The sequence below is a fragment of the Scyliorhinus canicula genome, chromosome 13 (assembly GCF_902713615.1).
Source record: "Scyliorhinus canicula chromosome 13, sScyCan1.1, whole genome shotgun sequence".
NCBI classification, from domain to species: Eukaryota; Metazoa; Chordata; class Chondrichthyes; order Carcharhiniformes; family Scyliorhinidae; genus Scyliorhinus; species Scyliorhinus canicula.
In genome coordinates, this window is record NC_052158.1 from 90,864,938 (window position 1) to 90,877,803 (window position 12,866).

Below are 12,866 nucleotides of genomic sequence, written 5' to 3' on the forward strand. Positions count from 1 at the left end.
ATAAATGTGGACCAGGTGTTAACGGCACCCTCGGGGGTCTCGTAGCCATTAGAGACCCTCAGGTGGCTGGGGATAGGGCAGGGTAATATCCTGGCACTCGCCTGGCACCCAGGCACTTCCAGCCTAGCACCCTAGCAGTGCCACCCGAGCATCCTCACAGTGACAGGGTGCCAGGTAGGTAGTGCCAGGGTGGGAGCTGGCAGGTTGGTACTGCCTGGGTTCGGGGGTGGGGGGGGGGTCCTTGCCCAGTGGAAGGGGAGTAAGGGGTTTCCAGGTTGGGGGTGAAGTGGGGTCAATAAAGCAGGAGGGCCTGAAATGGGAATGCGGGGGGGGGGGGGGGGGGGGGGGGGAGGAGAGAGAGACAGGGATGTTGTTCAAAATGTCACCCGATCGCTGAAGTCAGCTCACCAGCAGGAAATCTCTCTGAGTGTCTCCTAGGCGGAAAGAAACTCCTCAAGGCCAAAAAACCCAGTAAAGTGACGTTGATTAGCGGGATGGCTGCAGCCATCGAGAAACACCCCGCCAAACAGGCCCAGAAGCGGACTTAAACTTTGATTCGCTGAGTCACACCCACTATATTCTCCTTTCATTTCAATGACAAAATGTTTAGAATGGATTTAAAAAACTAAGGTCAACTGTATTCAATTATTTGAAGATACAGAATAGACAAGGGAGAAGTAAACAACTTTTGGTGAAGTTTTTGATGGAAGATATGTCAAATTTTGAAAGGTCTTTGATAAGGTATCTTAATTAGTTTCACGATTAAGGTCAGAGCAAGGGGAATCAGAAAACAAGAAGCAGAATAGATCACAAATTAGCTACGGGCAAGGAAATATGAGCAGGGGGGTTCAGAATCATTAAGAAAAACAGAAAATGCTAGAAATACTCAGCAGGTCAGGTCTCTGCGGAGAAACAGAGAGATGTTTTGATCATTGGAGCCCTTGATTGGAAAAATTGGCCTGTAGTTTACAAGGCCAACAGGGTCATACTCACCTGTCAGAGAGCTGACAGAAAACCCCCTTCAGTTCCTTGGGGTGGCACAATAGAAATCGGTTACCATTGGCCCTTTGATGAACCATCAATCAAACGCGAGAGGAGTTGCTGTACAAAAGTTAGGCTTTAATAAGCTAGAAGTTATCCCTGCGGTCGACTACAGTAAGTGGACGACCGCCGGGATTCTGGGTATTTATACCTCGCTCTGGAGGCGGGGTTAACTCAGCCTCTCGACCAATCGGGGAGCCGTCCCATGACTGGTCTCAACCAATCAGTCGAGAGGCACATGACCGACCAGGGCCAATGGTGAGCCAGTGTTCTGCACCAATGGCAGATAGCTATGCAACTCATACCACCACATTCACCCCTTGCGGAGAAAGAAGCCGGGGGGGGGGTATCAACGAGAGCCGGGGGTGGGGGGGGGGAACTGGTGGAATGAGTAGCAGCCAGAGAAGGGAGAACACATTTTTTGGCTTCCCACTGGCCCAGAGAATTAACAATAGTACATATTGTCCATAAAAGGTCCATGGAGTTGTTGGAAATTAAATACACTCAATCAGTCTTTTCGTTGCCTGTGACGTCCTGGCAGACCACCGCAGTGGAGTTGGTGACGTTGGTTCAGCCGATGGTGGTGGTTCCGCTGATGTCCTGGAGTCCGAGAGCGATGGTCCTTGAACAGTCTCCATCACCCGGGCTGGTGATGGAGACGCCATGGATGGGGAAGGGGTGGCCAGGGTTGGGGGAAAAAAATAGGGGGGGGGTCTGTGGCGAAGGGGGGGGAAAGGCCGCACGCCGGCGGGTGCCAGGTCCCGGAGGGAAACCGTGTCTTGCCGCCCGTCGGGGTACTCCATATACGCATACTGCGGGTTAGCGCGGGTTAGCGTGGAATAACTGGACTTGTTCCACCAACGGGTCGGACTTGTGCACCCGCACATGCTTCCGGATCAAGATGGGTCCGGGGGTGGCCAGCCACGTCGGGAGAGGGGATCCGGAGGACGACTTCCTGGGGAAAACAAGAAGACGTTCATGAGGTGTCTGATTTGTTGCGGTACAGAGGAGTGAGCAGATAGAATGTAGGGCATCGGGGATAACCTCTTGCCATCGGGAAATAGGGAGATCTCTGGACCGGAGGGCCAGTAGTATGGTCTTCCAGATGGTACCATTCTCCCGCTCGACCTGTCCATTACCCCGAGGCGTCCTGCTAGAGGCAATGCCCCTGTTTAGCAGGAATTGACGCAGCTCGTCGCTCATAAATGAGGACCCCCGATCGCTATGTATGTATGCGGGGTAGCCGAACAGGGAGAAGGTGGAGAGGAGGGCCTTAATGACGATATGTTCTATGTTCTATGTCGGGGCAGGGTATGGCAAAGGGGAAGCGGGAGTATTCGTCGATTACCACCAGGAAGTAAATGTTGCGGTTGCTAGAGGGAAGGGGCCCCTTGAAGTCAATGCTGAGACGTTCGAAGGGGCGGGATGCTTTGATCAGATGTGCGCGCTCGGGGCGGTAGAAGTGCGGTTTGCACTCTGCGCAGATGTGGCAGTCCCTATGGAGAAAGGCAGGTTGCGGGCCTTTATGAAATGGTAGAAACGGGTCACCCCTGGATGGCAGAGGTCCGCGTGGAGGGAGCGGAGGCGGTCTATCTGGGCGCTGGCGCAGGTACCGTGGGACAGGGCATCAGGAGGCTCATTGAGCTTCCCAGGACGATACAATATCTCACAGTTGTACGTGGACAACTCGATCCGTTACCGTAAGATCTTGTCATTCTTAATCTTGCCCCTCTGAGCATTATCGAACATGAAGGCTACTGACCGTTGGTCTGTGAGGAGGGTAAACTTCCTGCCGGCCAAATAGTGTCTCTAATGTCACACAGCTTCGACTATGGCCTGGGCTTCCTTTTCCACAGAGGAGTTGCGGAGTTCGGAAGCCTGGAGGGTTCTGGAGAAGAAGGCCACGGGTCTGCCCGCTTGGTTCAGGGTGGCCGCCAGAGCTACTTCTGATGCGTCGCTCTCAACCTGGAAGGGGAGGGACTCGTCGATGGCGCGCATCGTGGCCTTTGCGATGTCCGCTTTGATGCGGCTAAAGGCTTGGCAGGCCTCTGTCGACGGCGGGAAGGTTGTGGTTTGAATGAGGGGACGGGCCTTGTCGGCGTAATTGGGAACCCATTGGGCGTAGTAAGCGAAGAAACCCAGGCAGCGTTTGAGGGATTTGAGGGTATTGGGGAGAGGGAGTTCCATCAGGGGGCACATGCGTTCGGGGTCGGGGCCTATCACTCCTTTACGCACTACGTAGCCGAGGATGGCTAGACGGTTGGTGCTAAACACGCACTTATCCTTATTGTAAGTGAGGTTAAGGAGTTTTGCGGTTTGGAGAAATTTCCGGAGGTTGGCGTCATGGTCCTGCTGGTCGTGGCCGCAGATGGTGACATTATTGAGGTACGGGAAGGTAGCCCGTAATCCGTACTTGTCAACCATTCGGTCCATCTCCCGTTGGAAGACCGAGACCCCATTTGTGACACCGAATGGAACCCGAAGGAAGTGGTAGAGGCGCCCATCAGCCTCGAACGCGGTGTACTTGCGGTCACTCGCGCGGAGAGGGAGCTGGTGATAAGCGGACTTAAGGTCCACTGTGGAGAAGACTTTGTATTTCGCGATATCGTTTACCATGGCGGAAATACGGGGGGAGAGGATACGCGTCCAGTTGCGTAAACCGGTTGATGATCTGGCTATAGTCGATGACCATCCGGTTTTTCTCCCCAGTCCGGACCACCAGCACTTGGGCTCGCCAGGGACTGTTGCTGCCCTCGATGACCCCTTCCTTCAGCAACCTCTGGACCTCGGACCTGATGAAGGTCCGGTCCTGGGCGCTGTACCGTCTGCTCCGTGTCGCGACGGATTTGCAATCTGGGGTGAGATTAGCAAACAAGGAAGGGGGGTCCACTTTGAGGGACGTGAGGCTGCAGACAGTGAGAGGGGTATAGGGCCGCCGAATTGGAAGGTCAAGCTCTGCAGGTTGCACTGGAAGTCCAGTCCTAGGAGTGCCGGTGCGCAAAGGTCAGGGAGGACAAGGAGTTTGTAATTTTTAAAAACCTTCCCTTGGACCGTGAGGTCCGCGATGCAGCAGCCGGTGATGTGGATGGAGTGCGAACCTGAGGCTAACCCGATTTTGTGTTCTACAGGATGGACAGGGAGCGCGCAGCGTCTTACCGTGGCAGGGTGAACGAAGCTTTCCGTGCTCCCGGAGTCCAGCAGGCAGCCCGTCTCGTGGCCGTTGAGGTGGATCAGCATTGTTGTTTTGGCGAGCGTGCGTGGCCGTGACTGGTCGAGTTGAATGGCTGCGAGCCGTGGAGAAGAACCATCATCGTAGTTGTCGTCGGCTGAGTAGTAGCTGGCAGAAACTTGCGTGCCAGTCCAGGATGGTGGTGCCCAGGATCCGCACGTGGAGTCGGGGTCCCAAGATGGCGGCGCCCAGGACCCGCACGTGGAGTCGGGGCTCCAAGATAGCGGCGCCCAGGACCCGCACGTGGAGTCGGGGCCCCAAGATGGCGCCGCCCAGGACCCGCACGTGGCATCCGGGGCCCAAGATGGCGGCGCCCGCGGGGCCCTCTTGGTTGCTGGGGGCGGGGTTAGTGGTGCTGGCGGGCCGACCGGAGCGGCTGAGAGCGGGGGCAGAGAGGCGCGCAGGACAGGCGCAGGGGCCCGGGGGCGGCGAGGAGAGAGTTGCACGGTGCGCTGGAAGGGCCCGGAAGGGCCCGGAGGAGAGGAGGAGGCGCACAGGCTGGGCGCAGGGGCCCGGGGGCGGGGGGGGGAGAGATTGGCGCGGCGTACTGGAAGGGCCTGCAAGGGCCCAGAGGGGGGGATCCCCGGTCGCTGCGCGGTACAGCAGCGAGCGATTTGGCCTGGCAGACGAATGAAAAGTGGCCCTTCTTCCCGCAGCTCTTACAGAGGGCGGAGCGGGCCGGGCCGCGTGGGCGAGGGTGTTTAGTGAACCCACAGAAATAGCAGCGGAGCCCCGCGGACTTGTCGGGGCGTCCCGCGGCGCAGGCCTGAGGGGTGTCGGGAGCGGCGGATGGCGGTGGGGAAGCATTCCAGGAGGCCCAGGGTGCTGCAGCGCAGCTGGGGACATAGGCGTGGGCGTTTAAATCGGCGACCCCAGGGAGGTGGAGAGAGTATGTGGCTCAGTTAGACTGAGGTCGTCTTTCTCCAGCATCCGCTGGTGGATAGCGGCAGGCTGCATCCCAGCCATGTAAACATCTCTAATCAGAAGTTCCATGTGCTCCGTGGCTGAAACTTGGAGGCAGGAGCAATTCCTCCCCAGGACAGCGAGAGCCTGGTAAAATCGTCTAATGACTCACCGGGGAGCTGTTGTCTGGTAGCCAGCAGATGTCGGGCGAATACTGTTTACCGGTTTAAGAAACTGTCCATTCAGCTTAAGCATGGCCGCATCGTAATCGTTTTCCTCCGCAATCATCGCGTAGGCCGCCATGCCCACGCTGGAGTGGAGGATGTGAAGCTTCTGTGCCATGGTGGGGGGGCTGTTTGCGGACGCCAGGTATCCATCGAGACATGCCAGCCAAAGTTGAAAAATTTCTGGTGTTCTGAGTTTGCGGGCTGATGCGGAGGCATTCGGGCTTGATCTGGAGCTCCATTTTCAAAATTCTAGCTTATTAAATTGATGAACCATCAATCGAACGCGAGACGAGTTGCTGTACAAAAGTTAGGCTTTAATAAGCTAGAAGTTAGCCCTGCGGTCGACTATAGTAAATGGACGACCGCCGGGCATTCTGGGTATATATTCCTCGCTCTGGAGGCGGGGTTAACTCAGCCTCTCGACCAATCGGGGAGCCGTCACATGACTGGTCTCAACCAATCGGTCGAGAGGCACATGACCGACCAGGGCCAATGGTAAGCCAGTGTTCTGCACCAATGGCAGACAGATATGCAAATCATACCACCACACCCTTCACAGCCAGTGACTGGGGTCCCTAATGGTGAGAGTCCCACCCTCCTTGAGCTGTTGGCCAATCAAACACCAGTAGCTTCTCACTGCTGCCAACACCAGCAGGAGTGGTGGCTGCTGATACACTTCACCCACCCTAGGCCCAGGAACATGCAGAGTCTGCAGGCCGCAGCTGAGTGAGGCAGGATGGGGGTGAAGGTGGGGGGTGGGGTGGGGTGGGGCGGGGGGGGGGGGGGGTGGTGACCAGAGGCCAGGACAGTGACAGAATACAGAATGACTGATCATGAGGATCATTCCCCCCCCCAAACCACTGCTCCCCCAACCCTGTCTGCACGCACCAAAGCCCTGAAGGCCACTGCAAACACAACAGGTTTTGCTGGGTAGCCATCCATCCGAGGATGTGACTGCCAGTGACCGAGATTCCCACGTCAGTCCATTTCATCCTCAGACTCAATCTTACAAGGATTTCCCATTGCGGGGAGACTGACATGGGGCCTGTCCTGCGATTAAGTGGGCCTGACCACCAGGGTTCCCCCAAAGGCGGGCTCCATAATATCCAGCCCCTTACCTCTGTTTTGTTTTCCAAAGATGCTGCCTGACCTGGATACTATTTGCAATATTTTCTGTGTTTATTTCAGATGGCCAGCAACTACAGCAGTTAGCTTTTGTATTATTTATTAAGAATACCTACTCTGACTGGCAAAACATGGGAATGGAGTTCCCCTTGGAGAACTGTTGTACACAATTTACGTAAACAGGTTTGAGCTGGAAATCAGAAGTACCATTCCAAAACTTGGGGATGACAGCAAATTGGGGTTACAATATGAAATGAAAATCACTTATTGTCACGAGTAGGCTTCAATGAAGTTACTGTGAAAAGCCCCTAGTCGCCACATTCCGGCGCCTGTCCGGGGAGGCTGGTACGGGAATCGAACCGTGCTGCTGGCCTGCTTGGTCTGCTTTATAAGCCAGCGATTTAGCCTTGTGAGCTAAACCAGCCCCTGGTAATAAATACTGAGCCAGAATGTAACAACATACAAGAAAACATGAATAAACTTGCAGAATGGCTGTGTGACAGACAAATGGGGGCAGAATCTTCCACCCTGTGTTTGGAAGCAAGGAGGAACTTTAATTGGGCAGGAGGGTGGCAGGAGAACACTCACTCAGGCTTTCCCAACTCCACCCCGGTCACGTCCATCTTTCTGCCCACTGTCAATTGGGAGCCTCCCTGGCACTGATACCTGAACACCTTGGAACTGCCAGCCTGGCACTCTAGCAGTGCCACCTATGTTCCAGTCTGTCACTGCCAACGTTACCAGCTGGCATGGTCAAAGTGCCAGGCTGACATTTTTCCTGCGCCAGGATCGGGCCGGGAGTACCCTGCATGGCTGTGGGGGGGGTTGTTGGAGGTCGCGTCAGGGGGTTGAGAGATCGGGATGCCATTTAAAAATGGCGTTCCAATTTCTCCCTGTACTGAGGAGTTCTGGCAAATGGAATTCCTCAGTGCAGAAAACGGGACTAAGTGTGGCCTCACCAGGAGTTCCCTGCTGAGGCTTTGAATCGAACCAGAGACCTGGTAGATAGCATGGTGTTTCACGGCACTACAAGTGCTGGGAAAAACCCAGCTAACCGCGCACCTCCCAGGTCTCTGTTCCAGGGTTGGCACAGTGATTAGCACTGCTGTCTCACAGCACTAGGGACCCGGGTTCGATTCTGACCTCACATGACTGTCTGTGTAGAATTTGTACATTCTCCCCGTGTCTGCGTGGGTTTCCTCCGGGTGCTCTAGTTTCCTCCCACAGTCCAAAGATGTGCAGTTTAGGTGGATTGGTCATGCTAAATTGCCTCTTAGGGTGAGGTTGCAGGAATAGGGTGGCGGTGGGCCTATGTAGGGTGGTCTTTCATCATGTCAGTGCAGACTGGACGGGCTGAATGGCCTCTTTCCGCACTGTAGGGATTCTATAATTCTATGATTCGGTTAGATCAAACCCAAATGCAGGAGAAATTTATTTATCCAGAGTATGACACGAATGTGGAACTCGCCAGCAGAGAGGAGTTGAGATAAATAGCGTTGATGTATTTCAGGGGATGCTATATAAACACAAAGGACAAAGGAATAAAAGGATATGCTGACAGGATTAGATGTAATAGAGTGGGAGGAGGCCCATGTGGAGCTTAAATGACAGCAGAGACAAGATGGGCGGAACAGCCTTTTTTTCTGGACTGCAGACTCATGTTATTTTATATATTTCACAATTTCGCAATCTCACCCAGGAAGGTTATAAGGACTATTTGTGCGATAAAGGAAAACTCACACTGGGCAGTAGATGGTGCTCTTCTGAGGTTGAGGTGAAAAGGATATTGTTGAGACCGAGAAGATGCATTTTTCATTTGTTTTGATCTATGCTCGAGAAAATTGTCCAATCCTGCACTCTGGTAAGAATAAAAATACACCCCAAATGTTTCCCTTAAAAAAGGAAGTGGGTTAGTGCTGAAAACTTAATACCGTAAATGGAGCTGCAATAACCTATTTCACAGAGGACCCTTTAGTTAATTACAGCAATTAGCAATGATAATTCAGAGCCCTCACATTGGCCGCAGTGTTTTTGTTATTAGCACTCAGTTTAAAAAATAAAGTAGTTGAGACAGGCAGCAACATAAAAAAATGATGTTAACTAAACAATTTTCTACAATAGGATTTTTTTTTTAGTGGTCTTCATGATGAGACTCCATTTTTGGAGTATTTTCTGTTCCACACGTACACAGAACAATTGGGTAGAGTAGTGGGGGTGGAGTGCACCATAGACAATGGTGAATCAGTCATGCAAACGTATTGAGCATCTGGTCATGGTTTCCGATTGGTGGCCAATGTAAGTGCTTGAGAGGAAGTGGTGGTGATGTGATTAATGAAAGAATTAAATAGGGCCGGACAAAGAGAGATAAAAACATCAAAGTAAGAAACGGTGAGAGATATCAGAAAAGAAATGGAAAGAGAGAACGTTAATGCAAGTGATATGTACATGGAGAACAGCAGGACCAAAGCTAGAAAAGGAAAGAGGTAATAAGAGGTGAAAGATAATACAATTAATTGAAGGGCAAGAAATTGGGTTAAAAACAGAACCAGAGGTGAAATAAATTGAGAGGTAGGAGGGGTTTCTGTGGCCCGTGAAGAAAGACATTTCATTTGAAAGTACTAAAGTCAAATAATATGCTCAGTTATCACAAGTCTCCAAGTTTCATCCTTAATTTTTCCAATGACTTATCCACATGGTCACACTTCATGCATCAGTCTTGGCAGCAGACTCAGCAAACTTCTCCATTGTGGAAAAACACCAAACACCAATAACCACGCGCTCATGCACAAGATAGTAACTTGGAGCTGCTTCTACATTTTATGTCATGTACCGGATAGTGAATGAAAATTTGCTGTTTTTTTCTTCCTCCTCATCATGTTTAATGCTTCAACCACAAATGAATTAAAGCTGAGCATTAATGCTATTAATATTAATGCATGGAGAGCAATGAGTTTGAGATTGTATTTTCACCACACTGTTTTCCACCATAACGTAAGAACACTGGTATAAACAAGCATAATTTACTGGAATGGTAAACAATATTAGAGTTTATTGGAATTATTAATTATGATAGATTTTGGTATTGGTAGGTTACAATGATACATATTATAATTTGCATGTACTTCTTAACTTTCTTCACTCCCTGTTCACTTGCTCTTCTGCACCTTGCTATGAATCATTACACTGTTGAAATAAAATAAGTTCCAAGGTCTCAGTCACTGAAACTCTTGATTTCGGTGCTAAAGGGGCCTTTAAGACTGACTTAAGTTGACTTGTCTGCCAAATGTTTCCGCAGTATTTTAGATACGGCGAGAGACCAGAAGAAAAATATATTGGGAAACATGGTAGATGAGTTTAGAGTGCACACTGCCTCCTCCATCATATTAATTATATTTTTCAAGAAAGGGATAGCAGTACCTTGCTGGCTAATTTAACAGCAACACATGAAAGTTACTTACCGGTATATCAGGGTGAAGAGAAAACAGATTTAGTCGTTCTGCAATTCTGGACATTTTTATGGTCTCTTCTGTTTCTGCAATATACTGTGTACAGTAAAAGAAAAGGTTGAAGGAAGTTCAGCACATACTTTCTTTCTAAAAGCATCAAAAGGTTTACTTCTGGAGGAACAGAATTGATAGATATTATGCTAAACTTATATCAAACCTTGGTTGGACTACACTTGGGATATTGTGCACAGTTCCAAGTCAGCATCATATAAAAAGGATATCAAGGCACTGGAGCGGAGGGGGGGGGGGGGGGGGGGGGGGGGTGAAGTGTTTCCACATTTGGGGAAGAATTAAACTAGGGGACATCAATAGAAGATAGACAAGTAACATCACCCTGCAGAAGTACCAGACGATGCCAATCACCACTGTGAAATAATCTGATTATCTCTCCCCTTGGTATTCAACAGCATTGCCATTGCTGAATCCTTCAACATCAACTTCCTGGGGGTTACCATTGAACAGGAACTGAACTGCACCAGTCATATAAATACTGTAGATAGAAGAGCTGAGAATTCTGTGTTGAACAACTCATCTCCTGACTCCCCAAAACTTGTCCACCATCTACAAGACACAAGTAAGGAATGTGATAGGATACTGGACAGGATTCTCTGATCCTGAGGCTAAGTGTTGACGCTGTCGGAAACGGCATCGCGTTTCCCGACGGCGTCAACATGACCTCAGGATCAGCAATTCTGGCCTCTACAGAGGGTCAGCTTAGCAGTGGAGCGACCCCTGCCGCTCCAGCTGCGGATCCCGGCATCAACTGGGCACCGCGGGGTCTGCGCATGCGCAGTGGCACCGACGCCAATGCGCGCGTGCGCAATGGCTCCCTTCTCCGCACCAGCCCTGACACAACATGGCGTAGGACTACAGGGGCCAGCGCGGAAGAAAGGAGGCCCCCGGCCCGAGAGGCCGGCCCGCTGATCGGTGGGCCCCGATTGCGAGCCAGGTCACAATGGAGGCCCCCCCGCCCTGGGTTTGACTGCCCCCCCCCCCACTTCCCCTACAGGCCGCCCCCGGACCCTTCCATGCTGAGGTCCTGCCGGCTAAGAGCAGGTTAGAACGGCACCGGCGGGACTCAGGTTTTTTGTTATGGCCTTCCGGGGCCAGGAATCACCCGGGGGGGGGGGGGGGGGGGGGGGCGAAGAGCGACCCTTGGCCGGTGCCGCGCCAACTACGCCGGTGCCATTGGTGCCGATTCTCTGCTCTGTGGGGAATCTCGTCCCGGCGTCGGGGCGGCGTGGTGCAATTCGCGCCGGTCGCGGCGATTCCCCGGCCCGGCCCCGGGCTGAGAGAATCCTGCCCAATGTCTTCTTGCCAGGCTGAGTGCAGCTCCAGCAACACTCAAGAAGTTTGACACCATCCAGGACAAAGCAGCCCGCTTGGTCTACACCCCACCTTCAACATTCACTGTCTCCACCACGGATGCAGAGTGGCAGCAGCGTGTAGTATATAGCATTTATAATTTAATTATAATAATGAAATGAAATTAAAATAATTTATGATACAATGCCTGTGTTCTCTAGAGTTTAGGGAAATGAGAAGAGAGCCAACTGAAACTTACAAAATTATTTCAGGGCTCAACGGGATAGATGCAGGAAGGATACTTCTCCTGGCTGGGGAGGAAGGGGGCGAGGGGCGGTGGGGGTTGTCTAGAACTAGGGGATACAGTCACAGAATATGAGGTAGGCTATTTAGGACTGAGTTTAGGAGGAATTTCTTCACTCAAAGTGGGTGAATCATTGGAATTCTTTACTCCATTCAGTTATGGAAGCTCAGTCATTGACTATATTCAAGGCAAAGGTCATTAGATTTCTGGATTCTAATGAAATCAGGGGATATAGGGATAGCGCTGGAAAATGGCATTGAGGTAGACAATCAGCCATGATATCATTAAATTGTGGAACAAGCTCAAGAGGCTTCATTCCCTAATCCTGCTCCTATGTTCCTATGCAACAATTTAACAGCACTTTGCAAACCCAGAACCTCTACCAGCTTGAAGGCCAAGGACAGCCGACACATGGGAACGCCACCACCTGGAAACACCCCTCTAAACCACATACCATCCTGACTTGGAACCAGGGTACCATTCCTTCACTGTCATTTGGTCAAAAGCCAGCAGCACTGTAGGTGTACCTACACCAGATGGATTGCAGCGGTACAGTAAGGTGGCTCATTCTCAGCTACTCAAGGGCAATTATGGATGAATTATAAAGATTATGCATAAATGCAGACATGGAGAGATGGAGTGGAGTGTGAAATATGACCGAGAAATGTGTAGACCAGGGGTTAGACTTTCCGGCCCCCCACCCGCATGTTTCTCGGGGGCACGTCATTTGCTGGCGGCAGAATTCTCTACTCCCGCCACTGGTCAGTGGGACTTCCCATTGAAGCCACCCCATACTGCTGGGGTAAACAGAGAATCCCAATGGCTGGAGAATTCCCACCTCTAAACTGCAGTCAGGGAACTTGTTCAGTGTCTGTGGCTTTATTTGAGGGGAGACAGGTGCTCCACTCTGCTGCAGCTGTACTGGCAGGCTGGAGACCAGCGGCAGGATGCTCCGTCCCGCCGTGTCACATTTCTGCCTCACCGCGCTGGTGGGATTCTCCGTTACGCCGACTGGTCAATGGGGTTTCCCATTGTGGGGCAGCCCCACGCCGTCGGGAAACCCCCGGGCTGGCGGCAAAATGGAGCATCCCGCCAGCGGAGAATACTGCACCCGGAATTTCCAGCCTCTCTTTTTGCTCCCAAAAGGTTTTGGAGCAGAGTTTGGACATTGGGTGGAATTGGTGATCTAGATGGAAATTGTGCTCAAAAATGTGCTTTATTTGCAT

The 12,866-nt window shown here is 51.7% G+C and overlaps 1 protein-coding gene across 9 annotated transcripts in view; it reads right to left on the minus strand.

The window, feature by feature from the left end:
• dock10 (dedicator of cytokinesis 10) overlaps positions 1 to 12,866 on the minus strand; it is a 409,277-nt gene that overhangs the window by 150,970 nt on the left and 245,441 nt on the right. For all 9 annotated transcript variants that reach the window (XM_038815256.1, XM_038815259.1, XM_038815258.1 and 6 more), the window contains one exon: positions 9,984 to 10,067. In XM_038815256.1, coding sequence (XP_038671184.1) covers positions 9,984 to 10,067 — 84 coding nt within the window. The remainder of the gene's footprint in view (positions 1 to 9,983; positions 10,068 to 12,866) is intronic.